The following is a 27,537-nucleotide window of genomic DNA, read 5'->3' as shown; positions in this document are numbered from 1 at the left end:
GTAACTAGGGCTATGTCTACTCGGCTGGCCGTCTCAAAAAGCCGACCAATCCGCGATACGAGACGGCCACTGCCAACGCATAAAGTAGCGGAGGCGCCTTTGTCGCCTGGGTCTACGAGGGGTCGCAGAACGGAGGGCAAAAGAGGGAGAGATTCGGGGAGTGAGTCGATGGGCATAGAAGAAGAGAGAGAGAGGGGACAGGCGTGAGTTGACGAGTTGTGCGCGCGGATGGGGCAAACACCACCCTCCGTGCGTAAAGGGTATGTGTGTATGGGTGCATGTAGTATTCGTACAGCCGCCTCCGGGGGTTTCCCTTCTTCATACCCGTTGCGTACCCGTCGAGCAACCCCGCGTTATTCGATGGCTCCAGTTGTCCAACGCCGCGACGACGACACGGTTGCGCCACGACGGCAGATACACGAGCTGCTCTCATTGGGACCATTTCTCGAGGTCCTACGTACGCTGTCTTTATCATCACGCTTCTTCACTTACCAAGTCGCGGGTGTTAACTGAACGAGCATTTCCTTGCACGCGTTTCGTCAACCAAGCAAAATTTGGAATTTGAACAAACGTATCGTGACAAAATGCGATACTTGAGAATTGTTTTGTGACTTGAAAACATCAAATTGACTTAAGCATTTGATTAATAAATTGCCGACGGTAGTCTATATCTTCGGATGTAGACGCAGTATAAGTGCCAAGAATAAAAGAACTGTATGCACAGTAAGACATATGTTGGGTGACTTATTCTGTCAAAGAAGCCGATAAACTCTGCCGAAACTCTTGAAACAACATCGATCCGAACACTTTTCGATTTTATTTTTGATTTGATTTTTCCACTGATTTTCCCAAAATTAGTGGCTGTTTTAATACGTCAATATCGGCCTGAGAAACAAGTTTTTACCAGTTTTTCTTGAAATAATCTTCTCTTGAAGAAAACGACGATAGAGAATGGACCAACTTATTCAAACCCGCATGTGCGTTTTACGAGTGAAATTACGCTCAAAATTTCCAGCGTGTGTTGTTTAGTGTTCATGCCAAAGGAAAGAGACACAGTTTCGACGTTACATTAAAAAAAATTTGCATATACGCGTAACAAAACAGTGTTGCAACAAGTAACAAACAGAGCAATCTGTACCTGATTACAACGAAAACATTCGTTTCATCGAAGTAAACACAATAGAAAAATAAGTAAAAGTTATAGACTGTTATTTGAGCAAAAGTAAATAGAATTTGGCGTTTTGTTTGACCAAAGGGAATCATCAATCTTGCCGACGGCTTATCAAATGCTGAATGAGAAAGATCGTTTGTTAGCAAAATCCTTCCTTTTTTACAATGAAGATAAATTGAATTATACTTTGTCTTTACTGAGCAAGCTAATATATGCTGTAAATATTTATTATAGAGAGAGATACGGAGAGAGAATGTTATTTCTCATAGACATATACATGTCAAAAACATTTAAAGCTTGCTAGAAGTTTGATCTTCGTTTATGCCAATCACATACAATGTGACTGTATGTATTTAATTTTAAACGGCCTTATAGCAAAGATATAAAATTTCGAAAAAGCATACACGATATAGAAGGAATAATCGGAAGCAAAGAGTGATGTCAAGGCCCATCAGAATTGAAAATGCTACTTTGTTAATGTCGGCAATTTTGCAAAAAGTTGTACTAAGAATGATAATAATACTAGTCTACTAGTAAGACGAATCAGAAATTTTGCAGTGTCTCTACTGATTTCTATATGTTTCAATTTGAGAAAGTCAGTTAGATAGCCAAGATATGTACAACGATTCTTTTCGATCGAGTTCCTAAACGTCGAAGGAACAATCTTTCGAGGAAACTGAACAACGATCAATTTAGAAGACCTAACCGTGCGTTTCGTGGTGAAACACGTAAATAGATTTGTATCCCTCGAATGCACTCTGACATTGGCTGGCGGATACGACTATACGTAGCTCAATATTTGCCCGCACCATTTTTGTCATTATTAAATTTGTCGATCAAAGATCAATGATCGCTTCGTTTTTGTGAATACGTGATCAAATATGTCACTTTGAACTAGCGATCGCAGTTAGAAAGGACACGAAGATGCCGCAGCAGCAGCAACGATCAGCTTTCGCGATTCAGGAGCTGCTGGGACTAGATGGTACCGGAAATAGGAGTGGTACCGATCGCGGCTCCCCGCAAGGCTCGCCACCCGCCGGAGTTTCGGCCGTTTCTTATGCCCCGGCTGCGCCTCATCACTCGAAATTATGGGAATATATGCCCAGCCTAAATCATTTAGGCAATTTGGGAAATCTGGGAAATTTGGGGAATCTGGGCAATCTTACGGCCTCGAGGATGGCTTATCTGAATGCGCAGGCGGCCGTAGCAGCCGCCTTTCTACCACCACCTCATCCCCACCCAGCTCACCATGTACCGCACCATCAGGTACATCAATCGGGTCAACTTCCGGCTTCGCCGCCCGGCGTCAACCTGCATCCTGCGGCACACGCGCAGCATGTACTTCCAGGTACGGCTGTTACCACGAATCATCATCAACATAGTCCGACTCAACACACTCCGCCTCATGGTAAGTCAATAATTTTTAATTTTACTCTTTCTTATGTGCAACAACCACACATTCAATTCTCATTTATATATTTGTGAGTTTTATTTTAAAAATAATTGTGACTTTACATTTAAAAACGAGTACTAAGTATTTGTAACTTTTTTCTTCTATTATTGCACATAATTTATTATTATGTATACAACTATATTATATACATTGAATATAATAAATGTTAATTAAGGAATTAAATTTATATCAGCGAAAAATGTAGAAAAAGAGAAGAATTTATTTTTCTTGTGTTTTCGAAAAGTCTTTATTTCTTTGACTTACGAATTTAAAAATTTCTAATTATTTTATAAAAAATTTATAATTTTTATTCTTAAGTTTTCCTAATCCTTGCACGATATATTCATTAATATGTGTATCGCCAATTAAATGTTAATTGTGAACGAGACTAAACTTATGACCCTCTATTTTCACCGAATACCGAAGTAAATTAATAGGTGTATCGCGTCGTTCTAGCGTGAAACGAGCACTTAACTGCCACTTATAGCTATCACTTAACAGAGAGCCACTCAAGATCAAGTTACCGAAAATTGACACATTGCCTTTGTCGCGCATTATCGTCGACATTGTATGTGCCAAGAATCTGGGGGAATTTTTGGGAAAACAGTATTCAGTCGAGCAGCTGCATAGTTGTCTTATATTTTCACATAAGCATTGAGTGCATACGAGTGTCTATCATTCGATCAAAGTAGAAAGTTTTATTTACCGGATATATTGACTTGTCACTAGATTAAGCATAAATACATTTTGCAGCTTAATTAAATTATATTATTTGTTATTATCAATTTGAAATTAATTCCTCTGCAATATATAAACAAATTATTAGCATGCGCAAAAAAGCTTTTTTTTTTTTCAATATTTATATAATATTATATATGTATATATTCTTAGCTGCATTCAGTTAAAGTAACTTTGAGACAGATATTTAACAGCATCACTCAATGCAATATTTATAGAGAGAAAGGATAAAAAGAAATAGACTGTGGGAATTGATTATTTTTATCAGAACAATCCCAAACGTTATGAATAATTAGTAGTATAATGAGTTGAGTGTTAGGCAGGCTTATAATGTCTCACCAAAACACAAAGAGCGTCGACAAAACTGGCTGTTCGTTTCCGAACTGTTCTCAACCTGTATCGACGATACATCGATACTTTGATTATAACACTAAAATTATTAAAACATATAAAAAAATGTTAGATAATATTTTACATTTTTATTAATATTGATTAAAAAGATTATAAAGATAAAAAAACATTCAACTATAGATTTATCAAATTATAGATTTGTATGTATTATTAAAACATTTGTATGAAATATATCATTTTGTTTTTAACAACGTAATAAAGATAATATAAAAACTCATATTTTAAATGACCAAAAAGATATAAAGTAAAAATATAGAAATATAGAAATAGTGTGTACTCATATAAATACAGATGCGTGCATACGCACGCACGCACGCACGCACGCACGCACGCACGCACGCACGCACGCACGCACGCACGCACGCACGCACGCACGCACGCACGCACGCACGCACGCACGCACGCACGCACGCACGCACGCACGCACACACACACACACACACACACACACACACACACACACACACACACACATGCGCGTGCATATACGTATTCATTGATAAAAATTGTCATGTTATGCAATGTATTTATGTTATTATACAGCAGAGATATGTATATAATATACTTTTTTTTTACTAATGAACTTACTAAATTGCTTTAACATAGCATCATTATATTTTTAAGCATCGGAGTTTTTGAGGTGCAGAACGAATTTTGAGAACGATTTTCGGGTGTCGGATTCCAGATAGAGCACAAAGGTTCTGCCGTTCCATTCAAATGTCACTCTGGCACCTCGTCTCACAGCACTTATTCGAGGTGTGCTTGATTCGTTTGTTTTTGTCTTAAAACTTATGTAGACTTAAAGACGAATGTATAAGATTAGATTTAATATTCTACCGTTATATTAACAATTTAATCTGTTTATAATAGCAATTACAAAGATTTTGGATCAAAATGCAATTTCACGTTTATAAGATAAAATATTTATTATTTTATATTGTGTGCTTTTATTATATTATTTAAACTTCCTATTAAATAACTTTGTTTTGCTCTATATAAAATGGATGAAAGATTACATAAATAGACGAACATTATACACAGGCTTTGAAAAAACTTACAACTCCTATTAAAAAGGTCAAACATTTACATGTAATAAAAAGGTAATTTGCTTAATTTTACCAATTATACTGTTAACTTTATTGTAGTTTAATTATTTTCTTATTCTTTTGTGTAATTTAGAAAAAAAGAACAAACAATGAATTAAAAATAACGTTAATATCTAAAGTTAATTAAGAATATACAAATTCTGTATATTCTTATAGAATTCTGTATATTCTTATAGAATTTTATATAATTTTTATGAATAAAAATTATAATATAATAAAAAAAGTTCTTTTATTTTCGTTATGAAATTTATACTAATTTTATTATTATTTATTTAATTATTACTTAATTTCCGTTTTGTAATTAATAAAAATATTTTAAGACTAATAAAATAATCATTTAATATTGATAGGCAAATATTAGAGTAAATTAATAGAGAGGAAGAAAACATAGGAGAATTCTCACTTCGAAAAGCGAGCATTACAAATGACAAAACCGACAAATATGAGAAAAGAAGAAAGCATACCTACGTGTAATGGAAAGAGGGGAAAAATGCGAGAAAGAGAAATGTGTCAACAGGCTTCTCAGGTGTTGATAGACAATTTAGTTGATTGCCGACTTCAAACGATCTGAAAAAGTAGCTTTCAGAATTCAGACGCAACGCAACGCTTAGAAAGCTAAAGGCGCGAATCAAGCAAAATGCGAAATTCTTTTTTTCCATGTTATCCTTCTTTTTTCTATATTACCTACGATAATGCAATTATCCATCATATTTATGTAAAACATTGTATTTATTTATAATTTATTTGTCGTGATTATTAGAAATCGAACAATCGGCTTGTTGTAATATTTTAATGCCTAAACGCTCGTAACAATTAATAAATAATGATACAAAGTAATTATTTATATATATACATAATTTAAAAAAGTATTATTTTTGTCAAACTAAATATTTCAAATTCTTGATATTGCTAAATTTGAATGTAACGAAATTCCAAAATATTGTAAACTTTAAAATCGTTAAAACCCTCGTTGAGCTTCGAATTCGTGTTTTCGTTTTTTTTATTTCACGCTTAGTCATTGACATTTTGTGCATTGTTATATTTGTCGTCGATTCTTGCATAGTCACACTTTTGACGAAATAATTTTTTTTAAATTGTGACAGCGAAGAAGAAAAAAGAAACAAAGTGGGAAAGAAAAAATGCAAAAATATATTCAAATAAAAAGTCTCTGACAAATTAACAGATTACAAATTTGTTAGTGGGTTTTGTTCCGGAGAAAAATGTCGCGTGTTTTACATATAAAAGATTTGTGACATCTACGCTTACAACTACATATATTTGTAAAAACACTGCAAGTATGCAGTATTTTTGCGTAACTACATGTAAAGCGTTGTTCACGATGTAAATGTTTGCGATGTAAATTTATTTATTTACAATAATATTAATACAAATGGATCACATTCTTGTATAAAAGTAAGACTCGACGGTGAGAATCATTATCAGTTTTCAAAAATAAAAAATTTGCGACTTTTTTGTTTTCTATACAAGATAAAATAATATAAATTTGTAACATAAGTAATATAAAATAATATTTTTTATACGATATAATCTTTTAATTCTACAAGACAAATTATTTCGTAAAATTTATATAATTTCTATTAAAATTTATTTTAGTAAGATTTATTTTTCTTATTTTTTACATATTTTTTAAACACTTTATGTAAAATAAAATATAAGAAATATGTATATTTAAACCTTGATAAAGTAACAATTACATTTTACATGAAATAATTTTAACAAGAACAAAAATTTATTTAATTAATGTGTGATGACTAGAAGAGATTGAAGTTGTAAACTGACGGTTAGAAAAGAAAATAAATGGCATTCACGTTGTAACAGGTATCTTTTATTTTTATATAATTCAAATATATTCTGAGAGCCTTTTCCTCATTGATTTATTTTGCAGGAAAATGTAACGTAATCGTGGCGCCTAACCCAGTTTATGCAATTGTGAATGCAAATTAAACGAAATTAAACAGTTAATTAAAGTGCTGGCGCCCCCAGAGAAGTTAATTGAGATTCTTGGGAGATTTGTCGCGCGGAATGTCTTAATTTAGTCCCTTAAGCGCCCTAACTCGCCTTAACAACTTAGAATAATTGGATAACACTGCCAAGGTGCTCTCACCGCTAGAAAGAGGAAAATTTAGTCTTTCAGCACGAACGTCTTCTTTTTTAAATGCGTCGCAATTCACGTTCGCTCAAAGTAATTCTGTCGCCTTTTTCGTAGAGAAATACTTTTGCTAGTTGCCAGTTTAGATACAATCAAAAACAAAACAAATTTTTACGTAAGTTACAATTAAATTTATTTATTGTAATTGATTCTCTCCTTTCTCGTTAAAAATAATAATTTTTTAACTAATCTTTGGATCAAAAACGTTTGAAAAAATTCTCATTTTTTAATATAACGAAAATGTCGTTTCCGTTTTTTTAATTACTAAGCATTCCAGTGCTAAGCATCTAAATATTAATTGACAAAAGAAATTTTTTACTATTATAATCCAATAAACAACATTAGATTGTAACAGTATACTTATATTTTTTAAAACTCTTTAATTATTTTTTTGCAAATTTAATTATATTCGAGATATTATCTCTTTTATTTTATTTTGTAAATGTTTAATTTTTTATTTTGCGTGACACGAATGTATGTTGTATTTGTGATATATGTAGAATTAAAATAATAAATTTTTTTAGAGTATATATATATATATATATACATATATATACATATATATACATATACATATATATATATATATAAACCCATTTGTTAAAATTATATTTTAACAACAATGTTTTGTAGTTTGATGTTTTATTTTTCCAATTCTCATGTAACGAAAGTAAAAACTTTGCATACATTTTATACATTTTAATGATTACATTTTAATTTGCAGCGTATACTTTTCCATATAATATATATTTTAATTATTTTATTTTTTGAAAGATAGTAATTAAAATAAAATAATTAAAAGATTCTGTGTGTGCGTGCTTGCATGCGCGTGCTTGTGCGTGTATAAAATATACATATTAAAATCAATACTGTATAGAGCCATATAAAGTAGTAATAGAAAATCTAAAAATAATGTATATTATTTTTATTATTAATATTTATCAAAATATTTTTAATAAGGCTTAATAATTGTACGTAATTTTCATGTTTCTATAAAATATCTTCTAAACACTTGTATATAATTAATCATTTTGAGGTTTACTTTTCTACTGAGCCATATTTTATTTATAGATTTTTTGATTAATTTTAAGTTGAATTACTTAACAAAAACTTATAAAATAAAATAAAATAATATTCTTTGACATTGTTGTTGACAAAATTTTAAGATAGTCAGTATTAATATGCATTGTACAAGTAATAAATTAAAATTGAAATTATTATATAAAAGTTATTATATAATATAAAAAGTTTTTATAGGTGAGAGATAGCTCGCTGGGTTATTCGTTAAGAAACATCCTTTATATCTTTGCTTGGTATAACGTTCTAATTCATATTTTCTCTGATTGATTGCCACAAGTTTTCCCGAATCAGGCAGAGAGAAATAATTTTCTCTCATTATACTCTTGTCGCGATGTCAATCATTTGACCCTCGTCGCTGCAGTACCTAATCGTATAATCCGCTCCAACAAATCAATTCAGTTCTCCCACAAAAGCCGACCACTTCACGCTCTATAGTTTCTGCCTGCCAACTATGTTGATTACGGAGATACGAAATTTTGCACGAATTTTGCTCGAATCATTTGGCATAATATATTTTGATGCAAGACAACATCAAAGTTTCAAATTTCATGATAATTTTACATATATAATTTTGTCAAATATTAATTTCAGGATTATTTATAATCTTAATGCAATATAATTTATACTTGAGACAGTGTAATATTATATTATATATATATTAATAATAGAGAAAAAAGAAAAAGATATAGAAAAATAATATTGAAAGTAAAACGGTGTAATACAGTGAAAAATGAATACTGTACTATATACTATAATATTTTATATTTTTTATTATACATTTGTTTCTCTCTCTCTCTCTCTCTCTTTCTCTCTCTCTATCTTCTATCTATTTGTCTATCTATCTATCTCTAGGCGTTAGGAAGCAAATTTATATCTAAAAATATTATACTTTTCCTAAACTTTTTATTTTAACTATATAAATATTTCTAATAAGTAAAAGATAAAATTTTTGCTTTTTAGAGTGGATTTTTGATAAGTTAAATATAATTTTAATACAATACATTCTAATACAATACATTCCAGACATCTAAAATCGGGACATAGAATATTTAAAAGATATAACTTTTAGACATATAAAATATGTCTTTAAAATATGACTAAAAGATATCTTAAAGACGTTTTTAAGATATTTTATGTTTTAATTTTAGATATTGTATTGTTTAGAATTATGTATTATAAATATTATTTTGTGTGAGCCTGTGCGTACATGCGTATGTACGCGTATGCATGTGAGCGTGCGGTTTCATAATTTTTATACGTTAGAAATCTATTTTTATTTTACAGAATAATTTTTAAATCAACGTGTTACGTAATTTAATATTGTAACACATTGATTTGTAGAACACACACACACACACACACACACACACACACACACACACACACACACACACACACGCATGCATGCATCTTACATAAATATTTAATAAATTGTGGACAAAAAACTTACACTCAATTTTGAATTAATGGCATTATAAACGATATTGATCCACTATTTCTAGAAAGATATACGCACTAATAGAATACGTACTATAGTTTGTCGTTTCAAACTTGTCGGCATTGTTTTAAGGCGGCGCGTATATACGGCTGGTTATCAATCGGTCTTTTTGCGCGGGGCACTCACCTCGTAAATTCTCACCCTTTGACACGTGCCCGATACGAACCCCTAGAATCCGGCGGGGGTGGGGGGAGGGGGGTCGGAGACAACTATGGCGGTGCGAGTCGGCGCGACAGTGGCAACCCCGTTGGCGCAGAAGCTTCACCCCTCGGGACCTGTGGGACGTTAATGAAATAACACGGGAATTAGTCTCGGACATTACCGACAAACTATGTCCATTACCGCACCCTGCGAAAGTATAGCACCCCTGAAAACTGAACTTTGAGGGTTGTCGTACCAGGACAAATTGAGAAAAAGCTTAAAAATTCAAAGTAAACTATATTTTTTTTCACGTCGATGTAGGTTGTAATTTCATTTAATATTCATTATTATTAAGTTGAGCATATGTGTACATATATACATATATATATATATATATATATATATATATATATATATATATATCGTATTGGTAAATTTGAACATTTTTATTTCCAAAAAAAATAATGTGCGTATTGTTGTGAATATAGAGTATGTGCGAGTTGTTGCTGAGCTTCTAAACAAAAGCGCGTAAGTCGTTCAAATTGGTACAGATTTCCAGCTCAACACCTCGATTGACTTTCCTAAAGAGTACTTCGCAACCTTACATGAAATCACGCCTCAACTACACGCTTGTTTTGTGTATTCCTCTCATCATGTATTGCTATAACATGTACGTTTCCTCTGCGTTCTTTTTTCTTCATCTTCTCACCTTCCTGCAGTTTTATCGTATAATTGTCTTTTTCTCTCCCGTTAAAAAATTTTTTCCTTGTTGATTCCTACTTTGGTCACCCATATACTCACCCTTTCTCTTATCCGTTCATCTCTTTGTTACAAATGTACATTTCATTCCTTTTCCATACCTCTTCTTATTCTATCTCTTTCTAATGTATTAATCCTTTGGTCGTAATATTCTTGCACTTATCCACTCTCTAGCTGTATTGCTTCCTCTCTTCCCTTTTTTCTAATATTCTTATCATATGAATTTTTTTGTCTTTTACTAATTAAACTTACGTGTACATTTTTTCTTATTTATTTTTTTACTATTTATATAGATATTATTTTAATTTAATTATATTAATTTCTTATTACTTTTTTATTCTTTTTTGTATTTTTTGCATTTGATTTGCATTTTTATCTTTTACACACACATACGCACACGCGCACGCATGCACGCGCGCGTGCGTGTATGTATACGAGATATTTGGGAATTAATGAATAAACTTTTAAGGATTGTTGGGAGCAAATACCATTTTTTTGTAAATAGACTCGGAGTCGGAAATGCGTCATTACATCACTGTGACTATGATATTAGAAATGTCAGCGGCACAAGGTTCTGAGTGAGGCAACGCATGTAACAATTACAATTACAATCAGAGCCAAGAATTATTTTACGTTGATGCAGTAGAATGCAAATTACCAACGTTGTTTCTTTCTCAAACTGGTAGTGATCATGGACCTACATATGTATGTACGAAATATATATCTTTTGGCATTGACTTAGCTGTGTTAGCTACTGTATTCGGCTATTACCGTTAATTATGACTTTTTAGAGAAGTAGTACGTTCATGTACTACCTGAACGGATCGACTGTGTTATCTTACTCAGAATATTGTGACGTTGACATTCCCAATGTCATAGAGATGTAACAATTCCAAGTCTATTTGCAAGAAATGGTCTTTGCTATGCCGACAATCTCTGAAAGTTTGTTAGTTGATGTATATCTACATTATATAGGTTATTGATAATTATTTAATTTTTAATTTAACATATTGTATAATTATTCTCCTTTTCTCTTTCACTTTTTCTGTCTTAGTTATGATATTGCTTAAACTTACAGTAAATAGCAATTAAAATATTTTACATATTATATAGCAAATATAAATCTAAAAACAGAGAAGATTCGATTCGTTCGAGGAAAATTGTATGTCAAGTTATCGAGAAGATACGCACGAGTAGCGTATTGAATGGGCTAGCGTGTCCCGCAGCCGTCCGCGTGCACGCCTTCGACCGTAAAAGAGACCCGTAGAGGACTCCTTTCAAGGAGTAACCGCAAATCCTAGTATAATACTAATAGGACCATAATAGGGTCAATAGGGCTTAGCCGTGCGACGACAATAAGATCTTGTCAAAATACTCCGGGTAACACGAGCCTAGGAAACGGATTTTTCTCAATGGGGGTCTCTCTCTCCCCCTCTACTGGTACGAGGCGATGTGCATTATGGGGTTTTCAAAAAATCTGAAACCTTCCACTGGGGTGTGCGATTGAGGTTTAAGTTTCACCGCGTTTGGCAGTCGTCGATCTTATGAAAGGAAAATGGACAGGGAAAACCGAAGAATGTCGTATCAGTCTAACGCTGTTGAGATTTCAAGTGAACAGTTTCACGTGCGATATATGTAGCATTTATGCTGAATGCGAGCTTAATTTCCGGTAACATTTTTTTCAGAAGTTGGCGTTTTTATACAATTAACATTATTGCATGTACCTGCTAACTAATGATATTATAAAGAAGTTGATATTATAACGTATTGGCTTAAATAATGTGTTATGATGTGTCATTCTTTCTATCATAAATCCGGACTAAAACAAAATTATAATTTAGTTTTGATTACAGTTTAATAAAATATTTGAAAACGGTTCCGGTTTTAGTTTTGGCTCCTTGACAAATAAAAGAAACCAATAACCAAATCCGTTTAAACTACAGTTTATTTCGGTTACAGTTTCGGTTCTTAATTCTAATAATCTTATTTAATAAGTAATTACTTTAATTGTATACTAAATAATTTCGTTTAATAAGTAATTATTTTAATTGTATAATTACAATAAATATGATTTAAAATGTCTTGTGTGTTTATATTATATTAAAAGGTACAAAATTACGTCTTTAAATATAATGTTTAAAATTCTGATTAAACAAAGTCTTTTAATGCATTGTAATAATTTTATCGTAAAAATATTATTATAAAATGATGAGATTTCTTTAATAGAAGCGTATCACTTTTTATAGAACGAACAGTGAGTTAAGTTTGTTAAATCTCCTGACGACGGGCTGTACTTTTCTCGATTAATTTATCAAACAAACGTGCTAACCCGAGTCAAGCTTGGCATCCCTATTTTAAGACGCCGGCTCGTTAAAGCATTTGAGGGTACAGTTCCGCCACCATCATTGCCAACCTTCCCTTCGTGAAACGTGAAGTCTATCTTGCATCCGCCAACAAGCCCCAACTTTCTTAGAAGGCAAATCTTTTCCAACCCCTGTTTTTCGCCACCCCAACATCAACGTCGAACACGGTAGGATGACTTTATCAGAACATGACTGAGTTGTGAAGCATCTTAATACGTGGTACTTTTTTTGCTTTAAATAATAATTCTGCAATATTTAAATAGAAGAGCAATTAATAGTTTAAGATTAATATTTAAATAGTGAGTATTTAGAAAAAATATGAAAGAATTTATTATAATTGCATTCTTTAAGAATTAAAAAAACTATTTTTGCTATGTCAGGTAAGAGTTTATATTTTATAAAGTATAGGATACTTTATTAAGCTAACGCAAATATTTTTGTTTATTATATGTAAATAATATCATATGTAATTAAGTTATTCTCTTCGGTAATTTAACACAATTGAATCTTGTAGTTTTAATTAAAAAAGTATTAAATTAAATTGTTTATTAATAAAAATTATTGAAAGCAGTATGTTTGAGTAAATAACTTAAGGGGGGAAATCCGTGTAAATGACCTGTTTTTTAGAAATTTTTGAGGGAAAAACTAATAGATGGAATTATTTGAAATTTTGTGTTTTTTGTTGACATTATTAACTATAAGATATAATTTTTTTGTTAGTAAATATCGACAAATAAGCTAGCAATGGCGGCTCAAAAATGGCACCTCAAAAGTGCGCCGGGACAAATGAAGGCCGCAAAAATGGTCTGAAACAGAAAATCCAAAATAATTTCTTTAATTTATGTCAAAATGCATTGCAACCTCCAATATTATTAACATTTACAAAATTGCAAAAATAACCATGTTTAAAAGAAAATTGACTTTTTTAAAATGAATAATTGCTCATAAGTTTTGTTTAACATTGAAAATTAAAAATTGGAGAGGTTTATGCAATGACCAATAAGTTGAAGAATATTCTCTGAAAGTTTCACCGAAATCTATCGAATAGTTTTCGAGCAATCCGTCCCGGCGCAAAAAATTTAGCGTTTCAAGAAAAACGTGTTTATACTGAGGCGTCTATTTCAAAACACGGCCGTTAAACTCAAACAAACAAACATAAACAAACAAATAAACGTATAGAAACTTGCACTTTCTTCTTTCTTCTCCTTCCATTGTTATAAAAAAGATCGACGGTTAAGCGCCCGCCGCATGTCGTATACTTACACTCTCCGCTCAGAGCGACCTTTTTGACGGAAATAACATAAAAGAAAGTTTCAAATCGGGGTTTCTGCTATTTTTTTTCATATTTTACGGAAGATTTTTCATAAGTTTAAACAAAAAAATTTTGATCTACACGAGTTTCGCTCTTTAAAAAATCTCCTCTTTTTCTCGACAGTTTTTCTATTTAAATTTCAAATCAATTAATCTTAACTTGTCATCAATGTAGTCAAGAGAATAGAAAATAATTTGTTTAAAAATTGTTTTAACTAAAGGATTATGAGTCTTTTTTGAAGAAAAATCTTTTTATGTAATTTTATTAATTAAATTAAAGTTAATTCTGAACGCTGAGTAATTAAAAGGAGCATTTGAGCGATTGTTTCTGTAGATAGAAAAAAGGCTAAAGAGCAACGATAATTTAAAGTATCTTAGTAGGCAGGAATGATGTAATAATTGTTGAAATTGATTCATTCTTCACGCTTGTTAATAAAAGCTCGCATTAACGTGTACTATACTTATCCGTTTCATGATACATCAAAGAAATGTAAACTTAACGTTATATATACTATTATCTAATCTTATTTTATTCTTTTAAATGAACTATTTATTAATCATACTACTTACAAATTTAAATTTGTAATAAGATTTATTAATAATTAATTAAAGCTATTAATTTGAATTAATAAATTATTAATTGCTATTTTTACTTGTAATTTAACTAGTATTTTTTCGTTTTAGGATTTTCACAATCAAAAGGATCATTCTCCAATACGAGTCCAGGTAAGATTTATTATACAATATAGTATTTTTAACGTATGTAATGTGTTTATATCTTTAATAATATTAGTAGTAAATCAAAATAAATTTAGTTATTTAATAAAATATAAAAACATAATATAAATATACAAAATAAAAAGAATTTCTTTGTAAAAAATATATATAAGTAATAGATTAAAATGTAAGTAATAAATAAGACTGAACTTTTAAATACTTTAAAAAGAATCTTTATGCTAATAAATTTTATTTATTTTATGAACTCAATGAAACGTGAGTTAAAAAGCAAAGAGAAATAATTTTATCAAGAAAAATTTATATCTGTAAAAAATTATACTTTGTTAAAATATGACAAGATGGAGATGAAAAAAGTTGCGATGTAACATTTTTATATTTGATAAGTTTTTATTTGTTATTAATATGTATACTTTTTTTGAGAAAATGGCTACCAATCCTAAATGCGTTTATGTGTGTAGCTGAGTTAAATTTATGATATTTCTTAAAGCGAGTATTGTAAAAAATTTTTACTTGTAGTAAGTATATATATATGCGATGCAATGAGTTTTACAGATGTTATAACCATTATCGCCATATGATGACATCATGTGCACATTGGAAAACGAAAAAAAACTGCTTATGTATTCATGTGCACGATGATTTCGATTTTTCCGAACCATTAAGCGCGACCCGCTTAGCCCGCAAAGCGATGTCGTTCGAAACAAGAGACGACAAGTTGAAAATGATTACTGAGGATTAGTTTTGGATCTAATGGGGATAAGTTTCTGCATTACTTGCTACGAACATTCATTATTATATCGTATAGCCGATCAATTAATTATTAGCAATTTTTAGGAAGGTCTGTCAGATATAGCGTTAACTTTCTAATACTTAAAATACTTTTTTAATACTAATTGTGTTTTTTTTTAATTGCTAATTTAAACAATAGCCATTATTTCAAAATAAAAAATATACGAATAATTTTAATAATTAATTTTCATTATTAAATTATGTTATATAGGACAAATGAAAAATTATTGATGTTTATATAAAGTTTATATAAAGTTGATTATATAAAAGTTGGCGACATTTATATCTTAATGAAAAAAAATTATCTGTAATTCACGCAAAGTAGAGTTCATATTATTTAACTTTACATAGAAAATATAAATTTAACGAGATAACAATATTTCAAAGGGTATATCATTTTAAAAAGCCAATTTAAGATTTGACAGCGGGCGTGGAAATCTGCTCGAATTTCTAGTAAAAGAGTCTCCCATTACCGATTAACGTTTTAACGTGGGGTATGCTCAACATCCTATTAATTTCTCAAAATATTTTGACATAAAGTACAATATACTGTATGCGCTAAGTGATAGTTACGGAATCATCTAATCAAATATTAGCTATATAATAAAATGATTATTTATTCGCTAGTGATTACAAAAGAAAAAACAATGTAATTATTACGTTTGATCTGACTGGCCTCAAATATATTCAACAAATAGCGCACAACGTTTCGATCGTTGGTTTCGGTCCTTATCAAGTGCTTAGATACATAAAAATTATGTGGTACACATTTTGTTATAATATGTGCCTAGATACCATCTAAAAGGCAATATAAATGAATTAAATTACAGAAGAGTTGCCCTAAAAATATAAATCAATAATAACGTTTACAAATCAAATGTGTGGTCAAGTTTGTGTAATAAAAAATAATAAATGATTGGATACATTAGTTATATAATTCAAAGTCTAGCAAATTTATTAAGGTATAAATATTTATTTTTATTATACAATTATAGTTATGCTTTCCCTAGTAGTACAAAATATTGGTGTAATATTGGGAAGTAAGATAAATACAATCTTTAATATGGTCCGATATTGTAAAGTAAACGTTTTATTTTATTTAGTCAATTTGTTTATAAACAGCAATATTAGTTCAATATTGATTTAATATTGGGCCAATGTTGAACCAATATTAAATAACAATATTAATTCAATTTTTTATATTGAATATTAATTGCATAATTTTAATATTTTTAAATTTTTTATTAATATTTTATGATACCAGTCATTGTCATTGAAGTGAAAAAACATTGATCAATGCACTCCCAATATAATTAACGTTTAGCCAGTATTAGCCAATGTTCTTATTAGGGTAAAGTCATACTGTTTCAGATTTCTTTAACAGTTTTTTAACTTTTTGCTTAATATTTTCCTTTAAGAGGATGCTAAACTGCCCATCAAACTTGATTGAGGTCGATAATGCAGAGTCATTATTTATCCTTGTTCATGAAAAAATTTGCTTTAAAATACAAGTTATATAGCTTATACTTACAAATAAATGGTGTCTCGCAGTTTGGAATAGGAGGAATAAGACTATATTTGTCAAATTACGTTTACAAGCCGTAAAAAAACATATTTATGTAATCAAAAATTTTATTCATTTAAGCGCTTCTATTTTTAAAATATCTTTTTTGTACGGCTTGTAATCGTAATTTGACGATTATAATCTTATTCCTCAATCTATTCCGAACCTGGGAACACCATTTATTTGTACGTATAAGCTACATAACTTGTATTTTGAAGCAAATATTTTTATAAACAAATAAACTTTAAAAAATTTTTTGCATTTTTGATCTTTATCTAATCGTCCCCGGGTTTATTTGTGTACGTACTTTAAAAGTGTAAAAGGATTATCAATTCTGTAAATTCAATTCGAAATTAAGCGATAAATACAGAATGTCGGTAAAACACACGGCTTTAGCATCCTCTTAAATCACAACATATTTGGTGTTTTACGATATCTACACACAATACTACATCGAATTGATTAAAGAAAATTTATAAATTATTTTTACAGAAAATTAGTGTGGCAATGTTAGACGGTTAAGTTTATACTTGCATATCCTTTCACATAATGTTTTCGTACATTTTTAATTTTCCAGTTTTTTTTGCGCAGCGTCGCTGTTACCGCTAGGGGCGACACAAGTATTTTTTTACTTGCAGGATTCTCCGCGATATTTTTCTTTGCCGGCAAATTGGACTATTACGCTCGTAGTTTTCGTACCTTAGAAACGCGTTTTCGCGAGAACCGCGTATTTTCTCGCCCATCCACTATTTGGAAGCTCTTTTATCCTACGTTCTGCTTCTATCCTCATTTCTCTTCCCTTCTTGCTACGTTTCTTTCTTTCTCTTTCTGTGTTTGTCTGTCTTATACAAAACTCTCTCGTATCTCAAATTAAGGACGTTTCGGATGTTCAATACAAGCTAAAAGTTATCGAAATAAAGAACTAAGGGCTTTTAGATTTAAATTTTTCTGTCTAATTGACGACAAATAATATTGACTCCGAAATCAGTTGCAGAAATGAAAACAACGTAGAATTTAATTTAGAGTAGTTTATGCAACAAAAATGGTTATATTTTGCTGCAATTTTAGTTAACTAACTTTTAATGTTTATTTCTATTAACGTAAGTTAACTTTGATTTTGGTTTAATTAACTTTTTATTTTTTTTTAGTTTTAAGAATAAAAAAGATGAAGAATATAAGTTGAACTGATCAATGTTAATTTACATTGGTAGAAATGGACATAAATGAGTAAGTGAATTCAAATAAACTTTTGCACAATTACTTATTAAAGTTTTATTAGTATAGGTAAAAAATTTGATTTAATTTGTACTCTCTAAATTACAATAAGTAAAAAATCACTGAAATCAGTAAAAGTATATTGTAGTAATAAAAATATACTATTTCAGTAGTATACTTGTAACTTGTCAATCAGTGAAATAAATACACTGATTTTTCAGTGATTATACACTAATTCTGAAGTAAAAATCACTAAAAGTCAATGATTACTCACTAATTATCACAATTATAAGTATACCACTGCAAATTAGTAAAAATACACTGATTACAATTTAGAGAGAATGTGCTACTTTCTTATCAAATTTGTAAATAAGCTAGAAAATGCGATTTTACATAAGAATAAAGAGGAAACAAGAAATTAAATAACTTTTAAATCAACAAGAAAGTTTTTTTTTTTATTTTATGCAGATACTCTAACGTAACGGAATAATCTATAAAATTTTTTAATTTTTGATAATATTTTGAAAATTGACACATACATTATCAAATGGTGCCATACCATGACACATGGCGCATATACCATAACATTTTTGCAGATATTAATATTATTAAATTATTATTGATATTTATTATGTTTTAAATTGTATATATATATATATATATATATATATATATATATATATATATACATAAAACACTCGATACATAGTAATAATTAAGTTTAATAATTAAAGTTCAAGAAATTTTAAAGAAATTTTGTAGCACTAATAACATAAATTCGCTAATTCTACATTGAATGTTTTCTTTAGTCTTTAAGTTTTTTAGGTATACTGTATTTCTCTGTTAATATACATTATTATGTTGTACAATTATAGGTACTACAAATTGTACCACATACATACTTTTAATAAAATGTAATATTAATATTAATATTCTGGTCGTGAAGCAATGCATCATTAACGGTTATTGAAACACGTTATTGCAAGGAGTTGGTAGGAGCTGGTTTCAAATAGACCAACGATTGCCCCGTCGAAAGGGGCTACACGTTATGGAGCGTTTAGAGGAGTGCCAGAAGCATTCCTGTACTCCAATCCAATCATCTCGTTTCCTCTCGTATCGATTTCATCGTCCGCTAGAAATTTCCTCCGTGAAAAGAAACGTACAAGACAGCTGGAGAGGGGAGGACAAGCGACGGAACAGGGAATTACGGCGGTAACTCGCGAGACGGACGACGAGGAGAGAATAAAACCCGGTTTCTATAAACGATTTTGAAATTGTGTGCGTCTCGGTACGATTAGAAGCCCGAGACGGGGGTAGCGGGACAAAAAGGAGGCGGAAGCGCGGGTAGCAGTGAAACTAGGAAGGGACGGCGAAAATCGAAGTTGGGAGAGTCGGTGTAAGGCGTAGAGAGCGAAGCAGGAATGTGGCTCGTATTTTTCTTCTATGAAAAATTAAATGCGTTCAACTATGAAGGAGCACAGAACCTGATTACTAGAGTCGCTTGAAGCGACGAGAGCCTTGCCAATATTTTTGTCGTAAAACGGTTTTCGTTCGTCATAGGCCTATGCTATACATATTCGTGTTGATGTGTCTTTCAGATATACATATGTTTTGCGCAATATAAGATGTCCATAGAAAAATAAGCTATATTTTATTTTTTCAAATATCTGAATAATCTTTCTAAGATAGGTATTCCAACGACGGAAGTTAAAATTTTTATCGTTAAATATGGATAATTATTTGCAGATTAATAAAACATAATAATTAAATTACTAGTAATTAAAACAGAATGAAAGAGTAAGAACAAGTATTTGGTAATAGACTGATTAGTAAAAAATATTCATCTAGCTAATGCTATGAGCTAGCTTTTTTATTGGATTTCTCATAAACTTTATAAAAAGTAATATTATGAAATGGTGAAATTAAATGTGGTAGAAAGTGCATTTTTATCAAGCAGCAAACGAGGTAAAGTCAGAAAGTAACTGTATAGAAGTGAAATCTTTCGAATCCGACTTTCTGCTATGAGTGTCATCCCTTTTATTTCAACCCTCTTTTTGCCTTGGTCTCTTGTGGCTGTTTATAACAACGATAATGATTTGAGATACGAACATGTTTTCACTTACAACCGTTTCTTTTTACTCAGCAAAAAGCTAAAGTGGAAGAGGATATCATAATACGAAGGTATCGTATTAGAGATGGAAATGTATAAGCATAGAAAAAGAGAATTGCAGAGAAAGGAAGAAAATAGATAAAAAAGAGTATCACAGGAGTATATGTTGAAGGATTAGTCTGTGCTATGAACCAGAGGAAACAAAGATATTAATTAAGGATTAACACTTCGAAATTATTATTAATTCGCTACTAAGCTACGGCTTTTTATATTTTTGTTTGCATGTATTTATAACACTGTTAAATGTCAGCAATATATTTTATTTAAATTTATTGTGACTTATTATAATTTTCATACTAAATTTTATGCTAAAATGTCATAAAATTTATTTTAAATATTGATAGGCACAAGTCTGTGGTTATAATATAATATGGAATTTTGTGTAGATTTTACTAATAATATAAGAGGAGGGTGTGTTATTGTAATGCAAAAATACTAGTTTTTGATTACATTTTTTTGCAAAGTCTACTAAGTTAGACATGGAAATTTGTCAAATGTGTAAACAGCTTCTTTTAACAGGCGATGTTAGGAGGATTCATTGCACATGCAATTGCAATGTTTACGGATATGTTTTTACCTTGTTAATACATTAGTTTCTTATTATATTTTGTTAGAAAAAATAATGTATCTTAATGTATCTTGTTTGAGTAGAATAATTTATTGTTATGTTGTATGTGTGTTTGTATACTTTATTGATTAATCGTAGATGATTTGGGAGATTCATGTACAAAAAATTAAAATATTTAAGAATCTCTTAACTTTTACTTTTCGAATTTGGTACTTTTGATGAATCTGTCGGCTGAGTCGTGAATTTGTGTACGCGTTGCGTAGAGTACGTGAAACTGTGACGTCATCACTTGGTGGCCATTTTGGCTCAGCTGGTCATGACAAAAGACAACTCGAATAGCAGGACGCCATGTCCTGTCTCACGTCCGTCACACAATAGAGACAATATACGCGTGTTCAGTGCTACGCATATGGCGATGTCCTTTGTATGTGTTACTTATATTTCTTTAAAGGACACATATAAATTTTGAATCTTTCTTAATTTTTGAAGATATTTTATTCAACAATTGTATTTTATAGATCAATCCAATTAGATTTCTAGATATTTTATTTAAAAACTTTTCTTTTTTGTCATTTAAAACACACACACGCACACACGCGCGTAAACGTATTTATGCTCCCACTTATATAATAATCAAAGAGAAATTATGCATTTTATTAAAAAATTATGTAATTAAATTTATTTAAAATTGATTTACTATATTGTAAAAAAAATATATATATAACTAAAAATAATGTATTAATAATAAAAATTTAAAATAAAAATGTTTTATTGTATCTAATTCCTATCGATTAATTGTAATATAAAAAATATATTTAATATATGTTTAAAAAATAAAAGATATAAAATGAAGAAATGTGAACAAATTTTTCAGAGAATAATGATCGGATTAGCGTATCAGAAACGAATATTTATATTGGCTAGAAATCTGACTATGATTTAATGGAAATTAAATCATCGGAATGTCCGAAATGAACGGAAAATAAATATCTATCCATCACTTTTTAAACAGATAATTCGTTTTTTCGATTATTCCAATGATTTTATTTCTAATAAAGGCGCAGTTGGATTTTTGTCCGATCTAAATATCCGTTTGTTACTTTTTGAAAGGATAATTTGGCCGGACAGTTTTTTCAGTGTGCAAAAGGAGGCGCGAAAAGGCAAGTTCTCGCTTCAGAAAATATTTTGACATGTGCAGTCGGTAGCGGTGGTTGCATGTGGTGTGTCGGGTAAATTTTTTACGTGAAGGTTTTGGGTTACACTGTATGGGTTGGCGCTTTAAAGCGATACACGACTCGTATAAATATTGCGCGCCTGAAAATGCACCGTCAAGAGCACGTCCGGGCCATCCTCGACTCCTCGAGGCGGAATTGCGAAGAAAGGTAGACGGGCGAAGGTGGTGAGAAGAGAGGGCCCTTTTCCACCCCTGCTTGTACTCTATCTTCTATGCGGATATAGTGACTACATTGTGGGTTTAGGGTTTATTGTGCGTCCGGCACCATGGGTATTGTCGCGGTTTTTCGAGAGCCGGAGATTCACACCTTTTCACAGGCACGATTTTCCACGATGAGCGCGTTCTATTAAGCGAAAGAGGGTGGGATGAAAAATCAAAGGACGAAAGTGGGATGTACATCTTCTTTAGACAAGTTGTTTCCGAAAAAGATTATATAACCCACTTTTTGAATAATTTATATTTTGAGTATGATAATAACGTTTGTTATAAATGTAGTAAGATATAATTGTCTATATACTTTATATGTATATGTATATTATATATATGTATATTTCGTTTGTACATTCTATTTACATTGTACATGAATTATATATGTTTGCGTGATACTAATGCAAGATTTCATTAAATTAATAATTAATAAGGTGTACGATTATTTTTTATTATTTCTTTAAATTATTAATTTATAATTGTTGCTTGTTCTTATTCTTTTATTTAGTTAAATATATTCGTTATAATTAGTTAATTATATTATAACAAAATAAAATAAATCAATTTAATTTTCTCAATTGCATTAATTTTAAAATCAATATAAATTATTAAGTTAAATTCTCTTCTGTTACTGACTAAAGAGTTCACACTGGTATTTAATTGCGCTAATTTCAACGAGTCTTTTAAGTGTATTTTCCGACGCTTCATGAATTTATAACGAAAGGAGTTGTGAAGCTTACCAGGTTTCTCTCTCTCTCTCTCTCTCTCTCTCTCTCTCTCTCTCTCTCTCTCTCTCTCTCTCTCTCTCTCTCTTTCTTTAAAGATATTCAATTAGATTCTTCTTACTAACCTGGAGGAAAGTCAACGAGACGTTGAAGAGTTTGGTTTGATCATTAAGTTTCTTCCATAGCATCTAGGATATTCTTTAGTAAAATTAGAAAACTTTTTTTGCATTTTTCAAATAAAATGATTGTCATAACATTTTATTTAAAGAATGCAAAAGTTTTCGGCATAAGTTACACGAGATAATCTAAAACTTAAATATAAAAATGTAAGAATTAAAGTAATAATTATTTTTTTTATTTATAAAATATTTATTTTTTTATGGCATCCTACACGGAGAGAATTTTCTTTTAAAATTTACCCTCAAATCTGATAATTGTGGAATAATGTGTGATTTCAAGAAATTTTACTATACTTTTAGTAAAATTTACTATACTTTTAGTAAATTTTACTGGAGGTATAGTAAATTTTACTATATTTTTAGTAAATTTTACTAAGCAGTATAGTAAAATTTCTCGAGGTCACACATTATTCCACAATTACCAGATTTTAAGGATAAATTTTAAGAGAAAATTCTCTCTGTGTACATAATCTTATTACATTATTTGAAACTCTTTTTTCCAAGTCTGTTTTTTTTCTTAAAAAAAAAATTTCTTTAAAAACTTTTATATTTTTATTTTTATTTCTGTTATATTATGTAATTTATTAAATTCCTTAATAATTAATGTATTGTTTAACACGTATAATATTAATGATATTAAGAAGATATTAAGTAAAATCACAAAATTATAGGATATTAAAAAAATTAAATAAGTTTTTGTAAAATTATTTTTTCTCTTACTTCAGTCTCTATTTGACGGTTCGCAGGCTATGTTTAGATCAACATATGCAAGCGTAACTTTGTCTGGCGCCAAGAAACAAAATATGCAGCACAAGTTCAGAAATATAAAGTTACATTGAAAACAGCCGGCAGTCAACACTTTCCTGAAACGTTACATATGTCTTTAGAAACGCCGTAATGTGGTACTTGGGATAAACTACTTTCAGAGTTTCTCATAAAGTCTGATATAACTTTGTTTAGTTAAGTGAAGCAGAATAATAACAGATTTATAATCATTAAGTGTACACATTCATGAATGTGCGTTTTTTATTATTACAAGAAGAAACATACATTAAAACAACTGAGTTGAATAATCGAAATTGTTGTTTCAGAAAAAATATGTTATATATTTTTTATAAAAGATTTAGATTTTTAATTAATTAATGTTGGAATTTTCTAATATCAAATTTTTGACATTTTATGAGTATTTTGCGGTATTTTATGTTATTTTATGATTAAAATTCCTTTTACTAATGAGATGGTTAATTCTAGCACTTTGGCAAGTAATGGTATTAACGGTACAATAAATACAACGTACACTATCCAAATAATTATGAATTCATTGAATCATGAAATGTCTCAATTTGTATATTCACTGTTCACTCGGTTTTCGACATTTAATGACATTATTTGCAAAAGCTCTGTTATATATTTATCATAATTATTCCATCCGTGTGATATTCCATATCATTCACACATAACTGTTTTAATTAGGATAAATTATCTGAATATCAACATTAAATGACAAGAAGTACAATTACTGTACACTATATGTATATTTATATGCTAAATGTTTTATTGCAATTTTCTAAATTAAAAAGACATTTATATTTATGTTACAAATATTATATTATATTACAAATTAAAAAACAATCAAAATATTTAAAGATTTTTACAAGATAATTCAATCTTTCTTAACTTAAATGTAATATTAATTAAAGTAATATCCGGAATTTCTTTCAAAGTAAATGTATGCGTTTTAGTATTCAACATAAAAATGCATAAATTATACTATAATTCAATAAATATAATACGTAACATAAATATAAATAAATGGTAATTATGTAATTAATTATGTAAATAACTCCTATATAGAATCGTGTATTTAAAGTTCAATGTCCTACTTAAGATTATGTATTACTGCAACTTATTTTTTCATTTTTTAATTTTTTATCAGCTGGTGAAAAACAGTTGAATATCATTGAGTCTAGCTATCAAGATGCTGAACTTTTCATGATAATCGTTGATAATTTCCTCAGTTATTAATGTAAAGTCAATGCTCATTGAGAGACTGATGCGAGGATGGCTTCCGACAGTGTACCGTGGTGGGTGGATAGGAGGCGGCGGCGACGACACTGGTAGTAGCAGAAGGAGACGAGGAGAGTGAGAGGAATTAATGGGGACGGACTGTAGAAGTGGCTATAGCCTAGAGTCGTGTTAGGGCCAGGGCCATTAAGCTTAATGACATAATGAAGTAAATGGCTGTGCATGCCATGCCACGCCTGGGACTATAGCTTATAACCGCCGCGCCTCCATCCCCGCGCAATATACTGCGTGCCAGGAATTCCTGACTTATGCCACTACTGCCCAGTCGAAAGGGGTAGTCGCGTCTCTCTCTCTCTCTCTCTCTCTCTCTCTCTTTCTCTCTCCCTCTTTCTCTCCCTGGTATCTCCCCTTTTCTGCTGTCTCTCTCTTCCTATCTCTTTCTCTTGCTGCTTTGGTACATTACATAAGGGACACCCTACGTACCGCTGTATCGCACACGTGCTAGAAGTGAATTTATTTCGGGGATTGCTAAGATGTTAGCGTCCGGGCGTCCCTCGTTTTCCAGAAGACAATCCGCTAAAAACTTTGTCTTAACTATTTGAATATTTTATTCACAACATGAATTGGATCTGTCAATATCTTTTTATAGATATTTTTTATTTATTGGCATTAACAAATTTGTTTTAAAAACTAATATTTATGTTTGTTTTACTTTCACTTTTATATTTAATCAAATATAATGTAAATAATTTGATTAAATGTTATATCAAAACTTATTAAGAATAATCAATTTCTTAGATACAATGTACTTAAACTATTCATTAATTATTTTTTTAGTTATAATGATTACATATATATATATATATATATATTATATATTAGTAAAATATTCAAATATATGATAAGAATTAAATATAACGTTTAATTAATATTTATGAATAATTTGAGTACAAAATTATATTTAGTGATTGACATACAAAATATTATTACTTCTATATATACTTCTATATTTCTTTTAGATACGCTTTTTTTCTTGATTAAGAGAAATTCAATGAATTATTTTAACATACCAGTATATTAAATATATACCAGTAGGTATATTGTGTAACTCTTAACGACAATGTCGATATCGTTATATTGTCGTTGCGCATAAATTATATATGACAAAAAAGTTGCGCAATGACAATATAACGATACTGAACTGTCGTTAAGTTACAAAATAGGCCTATAAATTAATGAAAATTAAAAAAATATTTTGTTAAAGTAATTTATACTTAAAAAGATATCCTTAAATATTTTTATGAGAAATTTTAACAAATTGTTACATATTTGTACAATTCTTAATGTTATTATTTTATCTAGTCTATTTTTATTAATATGCAACACTATAGATTGATAATTGAGAAATTTTTGCATTTCTTATTCAGACCGATGTTTTAAAAATGTATTAAAAATGGACGTTTCGTACGTATTAAATTATTAAAATATTCAAATCAGATCTTTAAACATCTTTAGAACATTTTAAAGACGTTTCATGTTACTTTTCTGGAGATCTGAAAAATATTGATTTTAAGTACTAAATAGACCAAAATTAGACCTATTTCGGTCATTTAAAAAATGTAAAAAATAGATTGGTGTAGGTAGAGTGTTTGTTTTGAATGCAAATTGAAAATTAATTTGTTAGTAATTTATTAATTGCGCAAAATATACTTTCAAATTAATAAAGCTAACTGTAATTCTTGATGATCTTAAAGTTCTATACCGTTTCAATATCATTGTACAGATAATTAATTTGTTACTATATTTTGTGTAATTAATAAATTGTTAATAAATTAACTTTAAAAGTTGCATTAAAAACAAATACTCCAATTACACCCATTAAAAAAAAATTTTAATGATCGAAATAGGTTTAATTTTAGTCT

General features: G+C 29.9%; 1 protein-coding gene across 4 annotated transcripts in view; it reads left to right on the top strand.

The window, feature by feature from the left end:
- The first annotated feature begins 207 nt into the window (after nt 1–207).
- Nucleotides 208–27,537, top strand: part of LOC105839514 (visual system homeobox 2) — a 62,495-nt gene continuing 35,165 nt past the window's right edge. Inside the window, exons 1-2 of one of the 4 annotated variants that reach the window (XM_012685885.3) lie at nt 208–2,579; nt 14,886–14,927. In XM_012685885.3, coding sequence (XP_012541339.1) covers nt 2,096–2,579; nt 14,886–14,927 — 526 coding nt within the window. In that variant the 5' untranslated portion in view covers nt 208–2,095. The remainder of the gene's footprint in view (nt 2,580–14,885; nt 14,928–27,537) is intronic. The other 3 variants (XM_012685883.3, XM_012685886.3, XM_012685884.3) reach the window with 3 other exon arrangements.

Source organism: Monomorium pharaonis, chromosome 7, assembly GCF_013373865.1.
Source record: "Monomorium pharaonis isolate MP-MQ-018 chromosome 7, ASM1337386v2, whole genome shotgun sequence".
Lineage (NCBI taxonomy): Eukaryota > Metazoa > Arthropoda > Insecta > Hymenoptera > Formicidae > Monomorium > Monomorium pharaonis.
The sequence above is the reverse complement of the archived record's forward strand: the minus strand, read 5'-3'. Positions and strand labels throughout refer to the sequence as shown.